General features: G+C 39.1%; 1 protein-coding gene across 1 annotated transcript; it reads right to left on the bottom strand.

The window, feature by feature from the left end:
* Positions 1-4,074: 4,074 nt before the first annotated feature.
* LOC114654163 (uncharacterized protein K02A2.6-like) lies at positions 4,075-6,879 on the bottom strand. The gene is made up of 3 exons (XM_051929473.1): positions 5,040-6,879; positions 4,594-4,845; positions 4,075-4,454 (listed from the first exon to the last, which is right to left on the bottom strand). The coding sequence occupies exons 1-3, from the start codon at positions 6,877-6,879 to the stop codon at positions 4,075-4,077; spliced, it is 2,472 nt and encodes an 823-aa protein (XP_051785433.1).
* Positions 6,880-17,860: the final 10,981 nt, after the last annotated feature.

The following is a 17,860-nucleotide window of genomic DNA, read 5'->3' as shown; positions in this document are numbered from 1 at the left end:
ACCTGCATGTCTTTGGACTGTGGGAGGAAACCGGAGCGCCCGGAGGAAACCCATGCAGACATGGGGAGAACATGCAAACTCCATGCAGGGAGGACCCGGGAAGTGAACCCGGGTCTCCTAACTGCGAGGCAGCAGCGCTACCACTGCGCCACCGTGCCGCCCCTTTTTCCAATCTAAAAATCTAATTTACTGAATTTCTTGCAGGAAGTGTCCAGTCGTCTGCACAAATGAAACAGAAAGATGCCTAGCAGGCTGTTGCAGGGAACATGTTCGACCTGTTTAAATCAAAGTTCTTACAATTGCAGAACACTTCACATCACTTGATCAAAGCCACACTGATCTCTGTGTTTGTGTTCTTACACAAGGCTTCAAAGACACTTACAAAGAAAAAACAGAAAAATTTAAGCTCATTCTCAGCCTGGGATCAAACATTTCTCCAGTTCTTAAAGAGAAACTAACTTTTTAATCTCTCCCTTCATCTTCTTGGTAGTTATCAAGAGCGGAACTTTAGTCAAGAAAAATTGTATTTTGAAAGTCAAAAATAATATATGTGATAGTCCAAGGGAATCATCACATTTTTAGGATAATTTTTGGTCTTGTATTTATTAATTTACTAGCTATTGTGCAGTTCTTCGTGGTTGTGTTAAGTTGAATTAATAGAACAAATTGTTCCTGTGGCAAGAATTAGAGGGCAATGAGATATAATTAGTACTGTTCAAGCTATGCTATGCCCAATGTTGCTATCACTGATGCCTCATTCAAATAAGTGCAGTTACACAGAAAGGCAGCACAGTTTCACTGTCTCTATTTCCCTGGTTGCAGCTTTCATTTAGCTGTACTTCTAACACTCCCCCACAGCCTGCGAGGTGTAACATATTTTGGGGGCTTGCCTGGGATCAGTGCTACTTATTGGGCAGATTAATTCCATGTCAATGAATCAAGAGAAGACAGTGTAAAGGTAACAGTGTATTGTATTATTGGCCACATGTGCTGTGAAGTCTTGCTTTCACTTGAGAATGGTGGTATGACTTTTTTGTTAATGTTGAAAGAAAGAATTGATGAGTTAACACAGAGACATGAATTAGGGCCAGTGTCTTCTACTGTTGAAATGTCAGTACAGCCCCCAGTAACCACATCCCACACAATCAGGGATGATAACAACACACTGATGACTGATGACAATCACTTTGAAGTATGACCTCGCAGTCCAACGAACATATACATCAATTTCAAAACTACTATACCAACAAGTAAAGGCATACATCCAGGATTTGTTGGCTAAAAGGTGGGTTGTCAAATCCAAGTCACCTTATGCTGCCCCAGTTGTGTGTGTACATAAAAAAGACAACACACTTAGATTGTGTATCAATTAAAGATTGTTGAATCAAAAAACAGTACCAGATAGATATTCCCTCCCCCACATTCAGGATCTTATTAACAACTTGGGGGGCTACCAGTGGTTCTCCATTTAAGACTAGGGAAAGGCCTACCATCAGGGGTTTATGGCTGAGGGAACAAGGCATCTAACAGTTTTTATCACTATATGGGGACTTTATGAGTGGGGGTGGATCCCTTTTGGGCTGGCTAATGCGTCCGCTGCATTTCAGCGAAGCATGGAGGGCATGTTTGCTTCACTGCATGATGAACAAGGTATCCCCTATTTAGACAACATCTTCTGTTATGGCAAGACATTCATAGACCACTTAGAGGGGTTTCAGAAAGTCTTGAAAGCTCTCCATGAGCATGGATTGAAACTGAAGCCAACCAAATGCAAACTTTGGAACAGAGAAGTCAGATATGTGAGAAGGTTAATCTCTGGAGGGGATGTTCATATTGACTGCAAAGATCTGGATATTTGCTCTGTAAGGGAAGAAGCCTACCACAGTTGGCAAGGTTCATAGACTCTTGGGATTTCTTAGCTATTGTCAAGTTTTCATTCAAGACTTTTCAAGGCTCGCTAAACCAATTTACAAGCTCCTTCAGGTTAAAGGATCAGAAGCTGAAATTGGACAAGAAAAATCAGGGAAGACTAAATAGAAGGAGCACAACTTTCCTCCAGAACTATAGTTAACTGGACAAGCATCAGAACATCCTGGAGAGGCTAATCAATGCCCACGCCAGCCCATCAACACTGGCCTATCCAAACTTTGAGCCCCTCTTTGCACTCCACACTGATGCCTCTGAACAAGGACTCGGTGCAGTGTTATATCAGCATCAGGATGAGAGACTCAAGGTCATTGTTTGTGGCTCTCAGACCTTGACACCAGCTGAGAGAAACTATAAACTTAATTAAGGAAAACTGGAATTCCTGGCTGCCAAGTGGGTAGTCTGCAAGTTCTGTGACAATTTATTTTAAGCACTCCATTTTACTACATACACGGATAACAATCCACTAACCTACATTATGACTACTGCAAAGCTAAATGCAGTAGGTCACAAATGGGTTGGAGAGCTGGCGACATAATTACAGATTCTTCTTTCGTTAACAACCAAGGGGCAATTAATTTGGATGCGGTCGTGTTGTCTCATTGGTCTCTTGATACTGAGAAATATGTGGTTGATTGTACAGAAGACCTACCAGAGGATGTGGTCCGTGCTGCATGGGAAGGGAATCTGGCTGCCCAGAAGAAGGATGTTGCCTTGGTGGGGCATTCAACTTTATTTTGGAAACTACAGAGCATAATAAAATATAATGTCTACCAGCAATTAGCCATTGAGAAATACAGGGAGCACAGAGAAATGATCCAGCCATTGGTGAAGTGATCAAATTGAAGGAAAGAGACCACATATTGACAGATCAGGCTACACAAGAAGCCAGTGGGCTAACAAAGAGGCTTATGTATGAGCAGTGACACATCCTCAAGATGCGTTGTTCTACCGTAAGACAAATCAAAGACACCAGCTTGCCCTCCCCAATCAAGTACATATATAGTAGGTGGTTCTCGAGCACCTCTGTGATGATATATATATATATATATATGTTACTAGGCTGTGTCCCTGTATTAAAGAAGAAGAAGTAGGACCATATCAGAGCACCAATGGTTTTGATAACCTCAAGCTCCCTGTCTGATGTTATATCCATATATGCATGGGAGCCAAGACTAGGTGGGTATGAATACATACTGGTCTTGGAGGATCATTTCATAAGATTCGGATAGGCATATCCTACAAAAGACAAATCTGGGAAGAGTGCAGCTGAGAGAACATTTAATGATTCATATATGCAAGATTCAGTTACCCTTCTAAGCTTCACCATGACCAGGGACGAGAATTCGAGAATCAGACATTTCAGTGATTGGCAGGTGTGGGTAATTTTTTCAATTGTTTGCTGGCGTCTTGCTGAACAGAAAATGCTGCCATCAGGTGTGCAGTTGGTGTGTTCTGTCCACCCCATATCACCCCCAGACAAATTCTGCAAAATGATTAGGTGCTACTTATACACAATTTAAATAATTATCAAGACTGAGTACCAGTGAAGGCAGCTTCCACTCCCTAAGAACCTATTTGCTGAGATGTTTATGATCAAAACATTTTATTATATTGAAGTTGAAACTGAAATAACCAAGGGTACTGCAGATTTTCTTAATGTCCCTGCCTTATGCTCCAATATGAGTCCCAAAGTGAGGACAATATAACCAAAACTAACCCTACCTCTGTTGTGTTTTTACACTTAAACCAACAGTATAATAGAAAGTTAATAAAGACAGACACAAATACAGCAATTACCAAACTTCCACCATTTTATGTATAAAACAAGTTCCGGCTGTAACGTGCACCTTAATACCAGGGTGCAGGCACATCACACATTCAATGCAATTATTTGAAACATTAAATAGACCTTATATTTAGTATTAAATTCTTACATATACATAACATTTCCTCCCACCCAGCTTGGATGTGTAACAGTATTTGTTTTTAACATATCATATCAACAAAACACTTGGCATGGATATAAAACATGAATATAAAGACAGCTAAAGCATACTATATAAAAGTGCACCATTTATTACGGTGTACTGAAACATTTATATATGGCGAAATGCAGCTTACCAAAGCTAACAGACTCTTAAGTACTTAGTACATTAATATCGACGACAAGTTCAACCTTTCAGGAGGTTTACGAATCCTCTCAGGATAGCGTCTTTCTTGTGTAGGTGGAGCAGACATTTGAGATGAGGTTGATTCAGCAGATTCTTGAGGCTGAGATTCACCAGCAGCAAGGGATGAATCAGGTGTCAAGAAGGTAAACTCATTTGAGTTCTGAGGAATGATCAGCTCCTCAGCCTTGTCTTGTGATGTGTCTTCCTGAGCTTGTGCATCTAGAAGCTGGTCGATATGTCTGCGCCAGACTGTATCATGCCCCACCTGCACTGTGTATGTCAGTGGACCAGTCTTTGACACAATCGTACCAGGTTGCCATTTCTGATTTGAGTGTCGGTAGTCTCTAGCAAGCACTTTATGTCCAACCTCAAATATTCTAAGCTTATGTTGTTTTTAGTCTTGGAAGCACTGCTTCTTTTGCACATGTATACACAAATCAGGTTTCAGCAGATCTCAAGCTTCTTCCCAGGAAAAGCATTGCTGGAGTCTGACCTGTGGTTGAGTGAGCTGTGTTTCGATAGGCTAGAAGGAAGCTTGCAATTTTCATATGTAGCGACTCTTTTTCCTTTTCCATGGCTTTCATAGATAGTTTGAAGGACTGAATAAAACATTCAGCTAGACCATTTGTTGCAGGATGGTAAGGAACAGAGGTGATGTGCTTAATGCCATTCTTTTTTACAAATGCCTGGAACTCAGCAGATGTAAACTGAGTTCCATTGTCACTGACTAGTTGTTCTGGAAGTCCTGTACATGCAAATAAGGTGTGGAGTATATCTACCGTTTTAGATGATGTTGCCTTTTTTACTGCAAAAATTTCAGGCCATTTTGAATGTGCATCAACCACAATGAGAAACATTCGATCATGTAAAGTCCTGCATAGTCAATGTGAAGTCTTTCCCAGACAGAGCTTGGCCATTCCCAGGTATGAAGGGGAGCACTTTGGGGCTGTCGCCGAGTCTGTTGGCATCCTGTGCATGACTTGGCCAGATTCTCTATTTGAAGGTCAATTCCAGGCCACCATATGTAGCTTTGGGCTAAGCTTTTCATCTTTACAACACCTAAATGACCTTCATGAAGTGCCTCAAGTATTTTTGTATGAAGTTTGGGTGGTACAATCACTCTTGTGCCCCACATAATGCATCCTTGACAAACTGATAACTGCTCACGTCGATTTGAGTACTCAGGGAGATCAGCATCACTTCTAGAAGGCCAACCTTTTATTATCAAGACAAATAATTTGGCCATAGTGGGATCTCGACTTGTCTCTTTCTGAATTTGAGCACTTGTAATGGGTAAGGGCTCCAGTTGTGTTAGATGGAAAATTTCAGCTGGATCGGAAAGGTTTTGAGTTCCCTTAAACTCGCAAGGTAGACGGGAAAGTCCATCTGCATTTGCATGTTGTTTTGTGCCTCTGAATTCAATTTGGTAGTCATGGTCGCCTAAAAACAAAGACCATCGTTGTAAGCGTGCTGCAGCCATGGTTGGAACACACTTATGAGGATTGAAAATAGCAATTAAGGGCTGATGATCAGTAACTAATGTGAAATGTTTACCATATAGGTATTGATTAAATTTCTTTACCGTCCACACTAGGCTTAGACCTTCCCTGTCTATCTGTGCATAATTCTTTTCAGCAGGACTTAGAGACCTTGATGCAAAAGCAATTGGTCGTTCTGTGCCATCAAGCATCTTATGAGAAAGAACAGCACCAATGCCATAAGGTGATGCATCGCAAGCCAGGCGCAATGGCAACTTTGGATTAAAATGTGTCAGCACTTCATCAGATGTAATCAGCTGTTTGGCAGTATTAAACACTTGTTCACAATCTTGTGACCATTCCCATTTGCTTCCTTTTTGTAGCAAACAGTTTAGTGGATGCAACACTGTTGAAAGATTTGGCAAAAATCGATGGTAGTAATTTACAAGGTCCAGGAAAGAACGTAACTGGGTCACATTTTCAGGCTGAGGTGCCTTCAGGACAGCATCAATCTTGTCTGGGGATTTATGGAGGCCATTCTTATCAATAATATGTCCACAGTATTCTAAGGAGTCCCTAAAGAATTGGCATTTACTTTTATTTGCTTTCAGTCCAAATTCTGACAGCCTAGTAAGGACTGCTTCAAGGTTCGTCAGATGTGCACTATTATCTGTACCAGTTACAGTTATGTCATCTAAGTAACACTGAGTACCAGGGATGCCCTGTAGCACCTGATCCATTGCTCTCTGCCACATAGCAGGAGCAGACGAAACTCCAAAAACCAGTCTGTTATAACGGAAGAGTCCCTTGTGAGTATTAATAGTGAGGTACTTTTTAGATGACTCCTCTAATTCCATCTGTAAATATGCTTGGGACAAATCTATCTTTGAAAAGTACTCGCCACCAGCAAGTGAGGCAAAGATATCCTCTATGCGTGGTAGAGGATATTGGTCGACATATAGTACAGGATTTATTGTGACTTTAAAGTCACCACAGATACGTACAGCACCATTTTTCTTGATCACAGACACGATGGGTGTTGCCCACTCAGACCAATTGACTTTGGAGAGGACACCCTGTCCTTCTAAACGCTTGAGCTCTGCCTCAACCTTAGGGCGAATAGCATATGGTACAGGGCGAGCCTTATGGAACTTTGGCTGTGCATCCTCTTCCACTGCAATGTGTGCCTTGATATGTTTGAGAGTCCCAATTCCCTCTTGGAACACCTGTGCATAGTGAACTAATAGTGAATTCAGCTTTTCTTGCTTAGGAAATATGCTCAGTCCTGAGGTGACCTGCATTTCTTTTATGGATTGCCAGTTAAGCTGGATACTTTTTAGCCATTCACGTCCAAATAAGGGAACACCTCCTCATGGTAGCACATATAAATCCAGCAGATGTCTCTGGCTTTCACACACAACTGTCACCTTAAGCTTACCAATGGGAGCAATCTTTTCACCTGTGTATGTTTTTAGTATTACTGAAGTGCCTTTCAGTTTCACATTTGGAAATTTTTCTTTATAATCTTTTTCTGAAATAATTGACAGGGCTGATCCAGTGTCTAACTCCATTTTTAATGTCACTCCTTCCACTTTGGGTGCCACCCATATTATTCTGCGGTCAGTGTGTTTAATAGAATGGAGCTCTAGACAAAACAGATGTTCAGTTTCAGAGTCACTGGAGTTGGTTTTATCAATTTCATGCACCTTTTTGCTTTTATTACCCCTTTTATGTGACTTCCCTTTATTTTCGTTCATTCTGCACATTTTCTGGATGTGCCCTTTTTTATTACACTGTCTGCACTCTTTATCTTTAAACCAACATTCAGTCGGAACGTGCGATTTTTTTCCACATCTAAAACAGGATGGCATTTTCTCAGCGTGCTTTGCTACAACCTTATTGAGACTGCACTGTGAAGTCACTTTTCTCTTAAATTCTAAGGTGTCTTTTTCCGTCATTTCCATTGAAATCGCTATTTCCTGTGCGCGCTGTAATGTTAAATCTCTTTCTGTGAGGAGCCGTTTCTGTATGCTCTTGTTGTGAAGCCCGCACACGAGTCGATCTCTTAGCGCGTCGGACAAGCCCTCGCCAAAATGACAGTGCTCTGCAAGCCGCCTTAGCTCAGCAATATAGTCCACAATTGACTCGTGTTTCTGCTGGTCCCGTTTATGAAAGCGAAACCGCTTGGCAATAATCATCGGCTTTGGGTTCAAATGTGCTTGCAATACATCCACAATATCTTTAAATGATTTTTCTGCGGGTTTCAACGGTGCCACTAGACTGCGCAACAGATTATAAGTTTTCGGACCCATTACACTTAAAAGCACAGCCACCTTTCTCTCATTCCCGATATCGTTTGCGAGGCAGTACTGCTCAAGTCTCTCAATGTAAGTAGCCCATTCCTCCTTGGTGCTGTCAAAAGCAGCCATTTGTCCTACACATCCATACATCTTGTTTCATATTCTTAAGATTTTCTTTACTCACTTCTGTGTTTTATCCGTGTCTCTTCTGGCAGGCCCAGGGTGCGCTCTTCAGTATGCCACGAAGCTCAAAGAAAACATGGAAATTCACTCAATGCAAAGCGGAGAAGCTCAGTTTTTTTTGAACAGTCAGCATTTGGCAGGTTTATATATTTTTTTCTCGTCGCCAATTCTGTTGTGTTTTTACACTTAAAACCAACAGTATAATAGTAAGTTAATAAAGACAGACACAAATACAGCAATTACCAAACTTCCACCATTTTATGTATAAAACAAGTTCCGGCTGTAACATGCACCTTAATACCAGGGTGCAGGCACATCACACATTCAATGCAATGATTTGAAACATTAAATAGACCTTATATTTAGTATTAAATTCTTACATATACATAACAGCCTCTTTCTACTAAGTCACTTGGGTTACACACAGCTAGCTTACAGTGCTAAAGCATTATGTGTTGTAAAGAACCTTGTGATTGTATTCTCTGAGAAAGGCATGATTGAATGATTGTGATATGTTATTGAATAGTAGTGCAGACTTAGCATTAAATCCACTGCAGAGTGTATGCTAGTTTGCATTTTGTTCTGAGCTCTTCACTTGTGGTGATCAATTTTGTAGCCTTTCCCTCTAACACTTGTTCCAAAAAAATCCTGCAGACTAATATTTACCCAATTATGTTAACGACTTTTGTAAGTTGCTTTGGATAAATGCATCTGTTAAGTAAATACATGTAAAAGTCAATTTACATGACCTGAATTTTTTCTATCCAATTATTATTTCATTTAACATATAAAAACAAAAAGAATGTAGTATATTATATATCTGTTTTTCAGTAGAGGATGGTTGTTGTGCCTGGTGCACACGACTTGGCTCTTTACTGCTGTGCAATGAAAGAACAATATGTACAGTTTGGCCATCCATGTGGAAAGACTGGAATGCTTGTGAATTTTTTACATGATAAATGCATTAGTGTACAGGAAAACCTTAAATAAAAGCCAGAAAACATATTTAAGAGCATTTTCTTTATATATACAATAAGTGTTTTAACAATACAAAAAAACTGAGTAGCTACAACCATATTGCTGGGCAGTTAACATGCAGGGATGTCTCTTTGGCTGTTGTGCACCTGCTTTTTCTCTAATAACTGACAAATTTCTCTTATTTCCTATTAGTGAGAGCATTTTTATTCCACAGCCTTGAGAATTGTGTGCCACTAAGTCATTTAATAAATCAGATTACAAAACATTCTATCTGAATTTAGAAATGGTGCCCTTTAGCTTCTGCTTCTCTGACAAATTCTTATTTCTCTTTAGGCTCATCTGCTGCCACAGGGGATGTAATTTGGAAACATAATATCAGCTTTCTTTGGTTAGTTGATGACAGTCATTTGTACTTATCTATAAAGTTAAATAGTAATTTGTAAGTTATTCTAATACTTGTTTAGTGGATCAGATACAAATGTCATTAAATTTGAAAAATAAATAGAAGTTCTTTGACTCAATAGTAAGAAAATACTGAAAACTTATACCTTGAATACTTGAAGTTTAGTTTGGGCAAGTCACCATGAAATTTAGGTATTATGTTTCACAATGGTTTCATCTTTAGTCATCCAATTCCAATACTCATATTTGCCCTACTGAGAAATATTGCAATGTTAAGGTTGTTTCTTCAGATATAAAAAATCAAGCTGTTCCCAATTAAGGCTGTGCAGCACACACCAGCAAAAAGGTACAAGACCTACAGTACAATTTGCTCCCTTATAGGTAGCTACATTAATTTGAAAAGAAAAAAGCAATGGGAAGAGAATCCAGCAGCATGATGTTCCTTTTTCAAATTAGTTCAAAATCCTGTTGCAAAAGGAACTGTCATGTATGTAGAAAATCATCTTTTCAATTGTTTGCTGGCCTCTTGCTGAACAGAAAATGCCTTTCCACGTGGTATTTAGGGCTGCTGTCCGATGTGCAGTTGGTGTTGGCGTGTTCTTTTTCACCATATAGCCGCTGGATTAGAAAATTGAGTTGTTGTGGTTTCAGTTTGAGCAGATCATAGCCAATAACTTTTCCTGAGCAGCAGGTAGTTGCTGCTTTTAATATAGTATTTTAATCTATATTACTGTCTTTTGTCAGATAATTAAAATGTCAGAGGCTATCACAATGATCTGATGCCAGTGGGATCAGACCAAGCACCAGAATCCTACTGTTTGATTTTTTTATGATGTGAAAGATGTGTGAACTTGCATTACTTAGCAAAAGTATTGTCAGATTTTATTAGTTAAGCTAATTTTTATGTTAGAGAAGTATACATACATATAAGAAAGTTCTGGAATGGATTTTCATGCCAAAAAACGTAAAAGCTGTATGAGTTATTGGCTGTTTATTTACCTTTACCTGTGGATAACACTTTCTTGGAATCTGCTAGTGCGACTGTGTAGGATCACTGAGATCTTTAATAATGCTGTTTCCCTTTCTAAGGCAAAATAGGTTATATATTCCTGAACAGAAAACAGCTGGGTGTTGGTGATATTCTAGGCCACATTCACCACCCTCCTGAGTGCTTTATCTTGAGCCAAAGAGGTGCCATATCAGTATATTAGACAGCCAATGAGGAGGAACTTGAATGAGCACCTGTAGACATTAATTGGAACATTAGAACAATCTAGATGAGAACAGTCCATTCACTCCAACAAAGTTTGCCAGTCCTATCCACTTATTTCTTCCAATAAAAAATCAAGTCGAGTTTTGAAAGTCCCTAAAGTCTTACTGTCTACCACACTACTTGGTAGCTTAATCCAATGCAGATGGGGAGACGTGAAGTTTATGAGATGTCTGAGTAAGTAGAGGCATTGGTGTATCTTCTTGACAATGGCAGAAATGTATTGTGCTTTCTTCAGTTCATCAAGGTCACCCTTTCAACAGCATTCTCTACAATGCAGATGGGAGTATGTTCTACATTCTGTTTGCTGTAGTCTACTGTACTCTTTGCCAAGTCGCTTTGGATAAACGCATCTGCCAAGCAAATAAATGTAGATGTAAAATGACTGTGTCGTTGTTGTTGGTTATCCCAATTGTGTGTAACTATCTAGTTTTAGGTGAACAAACAGAAGGTGGCTCAGCACACTCTGCTGGAGTGCCTGTGTTGAAGGTCAGCACAAAGAATGTGATTCAGAGTATTAGCACCCCTCACATGGCATGGAGTAAATTCTCCTTAAATCTTTTTTATTGACTTCTCAAGCAATATTAAATAAGCCTTCATGTAAATGTTCTTATTCTGTATTTATTTTGTACACCTCATTCAGAGCATTGTTGGCGTTGCTTTGAGAATGAATGTAAAAAAGCAACCAAATTTTAAAAAATCACCAGAGAACTCCCTTGATAGATAATGTGTGTAGTGCTTGATTATTAAATACTCCAGATTATATGAGCAGGGTTTAAGGGTGATATTACCATTCATTTACCGTGAAAACCATGCCACCTCCTCTGCATTTCCTTAACAATTCAGTCTGATCCATACAAAGGCAGAAAATTCATCTGGGTGTATTATCAGTCAGTCACGTTTCCAAAAAACGCTGCACTTTTTGACCTCCAGTCTTGCCTGAACGTTGTTTAGTTTATCATCTATCAGAAACATACTGGCCAAAAAAAGGCTTAGCAGAGGTGGTTGGTCTTACCTGTGTGGCAGTAAATAGATGATGGCATGATATGAATTGATACAAAATAGGATAACTTTACTGAAATACCACTCTGCGTTTTAACTTTTATAATTAACTGAAATGGGTTTTCATTTAACATATACAATGCATTGTGTACTTTACATACTGCACCATACTAATCAAAACAGCACCATTTAATTGACAAAAAGGAGCAAGTATTATGAATGAATGTAATATTCCCTTTCAGTGAGCCAATTTGATAATGAGCAAAAAACTTATTTTCATGAGGTTTACGGACTGGAAAGCCCCCATTTGAAATCAAATCAAAGAGAGAAATGTGTTATCAATTGGTGCAGCAATAATCACTTCAGCTGCCTTGGGAAACTTTCTTCGTATAAGAGTTTTAATCTTCCAGATCAATGTCATCACCAAAAGCATTTCTATATCACCTCCTGGGGATTTATTTCTAAGATGTCTGTTCCCTTGAAATGAATGCAAATGGAGCTTTGATAAGGATGGACACCTTGAAATCATGACAGTTATGTCTCGTTGATCCATCAGTTTGTTGTTTACAATAAATCCTTTCATGGTAAGTACCATTAAAAGGCATTACTTGCATAATAAGCACACTGTTTTTGTTGCCATTATTGCATACAAAAGATAACTGAACGTCTTTTGGATTTTGACACATCACATCTTTAATACACTGCAGCTGAATTGTTATAAGCTTAAAGATGTAATTTTTTAATACGGTAGTCTACTTTTTCCTCTAAATATGTTATTAAGACAAGACAAACAGTGCGTCATAGATATTACTGATGAAAATTACATCTCCCGTAAAAGTTTTAAAATCTGTAAAACTGAATTTTATTAGCTTAATTGCTTCTTTATAAAGTTACAAATATATATTTAGAATTTGATTCTAAAAGAGTGTTAAAAATAATCTTTAAACAGTAAATTCCGAATTGTTTATAATACAGTATAGCATAGCTATTACATACTCTTCTGATCTGTTACAAATCCAAACTGGCCTGTTTTTCTTTGTAGCAACGACAAGTGTGCATGCTAATTATTTTGCACTTGAACTTAAATATCTGATTAATTCAGTTAATTAAAAAATGAATTAAAAATCATAAATTAATCTCATTGTCAGAAACAAAACATAAAAGGACAATCTTCACTGATTGATCACTTTATCAGCTACACTCATTGTAGATTATACCAAGATAGTCTACTGCAGTAGCGTAGCGTGGGTGTCAGCCGCCCGGGGCGGAGGAAAATTCCGCCGCCCCCTTATTTAGGTATGGTTCAAATTTTTACAAGATATTATTATTATTTATTGTGAAATTTTGCCGCCCCCTAAAAGTGCTGCCCGGGGCGGGCCGCCCCTGCTGCCCCCACTACGCTACGCCACTGGTCTACTGTCTTGTCTTTGAACAACCACAACATGCTGGTTCATGGAGTAGCAGAGCAGGTAAATTGGCCAAAGCTGACGGTGTATTCCTGGACTGCCCAAATTAACTGAAGATAGATCTGCACTCCCAATCCCTTATGTTGAAATCTGGAGACTGAGGAGGTTCTGCATTAAGTTAAGAGTCCCGGAGGCATTCCCAGAATGTTTTAGCATTGTGACATTATACACTGAAAAGGTCACAAAAATGTACTTGCAGTAATTGACAAGAATATGCAGAAATCCTGTAGAGTTTTTAATGATGTTTTATTTCCTAATACCTCAACCACCTTGTTTCAACAAAAACATGGCAGTAGTGTCACAGTACAAAGTCTACCAGCTTTGGATGCAATTACTGTGTTTATGACAGTGTCAATCAAGATTGTGGAGGTTAGCATTAGCATATTGTCTAATTTTGCAATTAAGTAACTAATCTGATATTAGCCAACAGTTAATAGTATTTTCTAAGCAGAGTTTTTTTTGTTTAATTTGTAGTCTGCAGCTGCTTTGTGCAGATGTTTGGCACATTCTCCCTTCTCTCCAGATCCACCCAAGCTACATGATGACAACTATGCTGACCTCAGCTGATGTGATGTCAGTGACTGCCAATTTGTGAGCAGACTATCAATGAGCAACTGTTTTCTTTTGTCCATTCATTGGCTAGGAGTTCAATTGAATAAATAAATAAATAACAGGAGACAAATGTGTTGTTCAATATTATCTGTTTACAACACTGTTTTAGTTTAATGATTTCAGATCTGACTTATTTGGGGTTGGTTTCCTAGACAGAGATTAACACTATTTCTAGGCTAAAATCTGCCATCACCGTCATGGTTTCAAATAGTCCTATGCTTAGCCTAGACCTGAATTAACTGAAATGATTTCCTGAAGGAAGAGCAGAGCTACTCTAAGAATAAATGAAGGCTTAAATTAAATCTCCAATGAGGCAGGTTAAACTTCAGATTAATGCTGTCTGTCAAAAGAGACACATGGATTACCAGGACTATTATGAAGATAAATGAGCACCACCAGCCCAACAAGTATTTATTGATAAGAGCAACCCACTCAATAATCTCCATGTAATCAGTTTTAGAGACTCTGTTTGCATGTATAAGCAAAATGCTTTGGAAATAATTACACTGTTGGAGCCCAGACTGGCATAACTGTCACAAAGAGGAAAGCATATACTCCCTTCTCTCTTAGCGCTGATCACTATAAAGTTTTTTGCATCTGGTACCTTTCAACATGAAACTGGAGATTTATGTGGTGTCAGTGAAGCAATGGTGTGCAAAGTAGTTCATAAGGTCTGTAGGGTCATCTGTGAACTGAAGGGTCATTAAATCAAGTTTTCTGATGATGCAGGTCAAGCTCTCTACAAATTACAATTCTATGAATATTGGATCTTCCCGGGAGTCATCTACTCTATAGATGGAAGCCATATTGCCTTCAGGTGTCCTTCAACACCAGGTGCAGAGGAGTGCAGGAATTGCAAGGACCGGTTCTCTATTAATGTTCAGGGTTGATGTATTCCACATTAACAGTTCTCAAATATTGTTGCTCACAGGAAAGGTGTAACTCATGATGCAAGGATTTTCGTTGACTCTTCTTTGGATGCTCAGCCTGAAAGAAGAGACCTTGGTGGAATTAAACTTATTGATGGTGGGTATGGTAAAAACAACTTCTTGTTTACATCATACCTAAATGCAACCAGACCAGAGCAACAGCCCAAGCCCATATCCATACCAAAGTTCTGGTAGAGTGCATGTTTGGTTTATGGAAAATCGTTCTAGTGCCTAAGGAATACATTGCAGTTTAAGCCAATTAGATGCTGTCTCATCATCACTGAAACACCTGTCATTGACAACTATCTGAGTCAGCATAGCTGCCTAGATCTTTCTATGGAATATGAAGACCAACAAGATGTCACCAGTGTTGAGGACAGTAATGCCAGAGATGCTTTTGCACTACAGCACTTTTCTAACTAAATAGACTGTTGTATTGTATTGACAATTTTGGTATTTTGTTTACTGCTTGTGATCTCTAAGGTTGCAAGGTTTAAGTATTTTTTATTTAGTGACATGTGCAGTGAATAAAAAAAATGTTTTTGTTTGGTTTAATGTGTTGTTGTAATGGTGAATGAGCAAGGCTAGAAGAGTTTTTCAGATGACAGATGTTTAATGGTTGATGTATTGATCATCAAAGCTGCCACTGACATGTGTGGCAAACTCATGTCTGTTCTGCTACATTTCCTTCTCGTTCGTCTTCATGCTCAATTTGTCATTCATGTTCATTTCAGGCTCCTCTTCTAGGTATTTCAGCTTGTGATCATGAAATTCTAAGGCAAGCATTTCATAAATGGTCATTGTTTCCTTTTACTATAAAAACTGGCAGTGTTGAGAACTTCCCCTCTGCAGATGTCTTGTGTTTCTTCCGACTGGTTCACATTACTTCCCTCTAAATGAAAACAGCATAAATAACAATATTGTTTAAAGAAGTTGTCAAATTAGTATGTTATTATATGAGGGAAAGAAAGTAAGTCTTATAGTAGAGGATGTATCATGTTAAAGGATGTCGCTGGCAATGTGAAATATACTGTAGCACCAGTGTTGGGTGCCAGTGGATTCCTTGCTGTTTACATCACTGTGGTGAAATATGTCCAGGGTCCATGACGTGATCATTAGACCAATACAAGTGTTGGATTTTTATGAATAGTATAGCTCAGACTTTATGAGTGTAGGTGTGTGTGGCAGGAAAAACTGTGTGGCTGTGGACTGCTTAATGGGGGAGTCGACTCATTGCTTATTCACATGTGCAATCCACTCCAGGGAAGGGCCAACATTGTAGAGTGGTCGGAGAAACGGCGATTGTGGGCTACAGAGATCATGCAGGTACCAACAAAGTTGGCAAGATGAGTAAGCCTGACTTGGTGTGTGTGTCCCAGTGTATGCCAAAGAAGGCGGTTAAGACGGGAGCCACTTGGTGGATTGCATTTAATGGGGTGTAAGCCTTGCTGAGCAGACTGATTAGTAAACAGGAAAGTCTAGAGCAAGATATGACACTAGGTAATGAAAGGGAAAAGCTGATTCTGAGTGTGATTTTATCTTTGGTTTTATTCATTTATTTATTAAAAATATTTATGGGATTTTTACACCATTAACTTGTTGTTGTGTCCTTACTTGCACTAGTCCATCCTTGGTTATGACTATTGATGTCCTGGGAGACGGAAGATGTCTATTATTGTGTGCACTGGAACATCTCAATTGTTCTTTTGGGTATCTTGCCACCCTTTAAAGCAGGCTTTCTCAAAGTGCAGTCCATTACTAAATAAATATCTGATCTGGTCTCTTCATACTATAAGTGCTGTTTATTTTTTGGGTGTTCATATTGCTGTCATGCACCTGATGGGCTCCAGGTTTCAGGTGGACCGAGTAGGCTGGTGCCCGGGAACTGCTGACCACATGTGATTTCTCGTGCTATGGCCAGACATTGCTGCACTTGTGCCAAATATAGTGAAAGTTGTAAGGAGAATAGTGAAAAAAATATTCAAAATAATGGGAATGCAAGGAACAGTCAAGATAAACATGTGCAAAATAGTGAGGATACAATAAACAGTCAAGACAATAATGTGCTAAATGTAAATGATTATTATCCTGTTTGAGAAAATGATTACTGCGAAAAGCAAAGAATGCTATCTCGAAAGTAACTCTTTCTAATGATGCAATTAAACATTGAAAAACATGCTGTCACACACGTCCCCTTGGGAGGCAGCTAAAGCGCCTGAATGAGAGCAATTCTAGGCCAGGCCAGAGGGTGGCAGAGTGCGCTAACTCTTTCTCTCACTTCTTTACAGACCTGTTACAGTAAATTCCGCCTGGCCCTGATGATGTCACTTCCGGTCCCGGTCCCAATAATGACATCGCTTCCAGTTCTGGCTCTATTGATGATGTCACTTCCAGCCCCAGCCCCAATGACATTACTTCCGGTTCCGGCCCTACTGATGACATCACTTCCTCCACTCTCCTTTAAAGCCACCATCTTTTTACAAGCAAATCAGTTCTGTTCTGGACTCCAACCTGTACACTTAATTACAATTATTTTCTAATTTTGCAGCAGGGAAATAATATACGAGTGGCTGCCCAAACCTTTTGCATGGCTGAAACTGTGAAATGTCAGCTGTTATTGTGATTACGTTGGAGTATGTGCTTTTCACCTCAGCTTGATGAGTCTCCTGATTTAGTTGGTGAAGCTCATCTCCTTGCATGTGTCAGATATGAATATTTAGGAAAAGTACACAATGATTTTTTATTCCGGTGAATCCTGCGTTGTAGGACTACAAGAGCATATGTTTTCAAAGTATTAAATGATTTTCTGATAAGTAATAAAGTTGTCGGTCTTGCACTGACAGCACTGCGGCTATGACTGGTGAAAGGAAGGACCTCTCTGCATGGGTTAAATCTGTTGCATCACTGGTAACAGTAATGCACTGTGGCATTCATTGTGAACAACTTGTTGCTAAGAATATGACAACTGGCCTTAAAACAGTTATGAATGACGCTGTAAACATTATAAACCACATCGAAGGTCGCCCTTTGAATGCACATATTTTTAAAATATTGGGTGACAAAATGGGTAGCAAACACACACAACTTTTATTTCAAAATGAAGTTTGCTGTTTATTTGAATTGTGATATGAGATCAAAAT

This window comes from Erpetoichthys calabaricus, chromosome 7, assembly GCF_900747795.2.
Source record: "Erpetoichthys calabaricus chromosome 7, fErpCal1.3, whole genome shotgun sequence".
NCBI classification, from domain to species: Eukaryota; Metazoa; Chordata; class Cladistia; order Polypteriformes; family Polypteridae; genus Erpetoichthys; species Erpetoichthys calabaricus.
Note: the sequence above shows the minus strand (reverse complement) of the source record. Positions and strands in the feature narration are given on the sequence as shown.

What these genes read in the sequence shown, in the direction of transcription:
- LOC114654163 (XM_051929473.1), bottom strand. Translation starts at nt 6,879, where the DNA reads ATGCAGGTCACCTCAGGACTGAGCATATTTCCTAAGCAAGAAAAGCTG. An exon ending in GACTCGGCGACAGCCCCAAA is followed by an intron (nt 4,846 to 5,039) that starts GTGCTCCCCTTC and finishes TTGCATGTACAG; the next exon opens with GACTTCCAGAACAACTAGTC. An exon ending in CACAGCTCACTCAACCACAG is followed by an intron (nt 4,455 to 4,593) that starts GTCAGACTCCAG and finishes TTGGACATAAAG; the next exon opens with TGCTTGCTAGAGACTACCGA.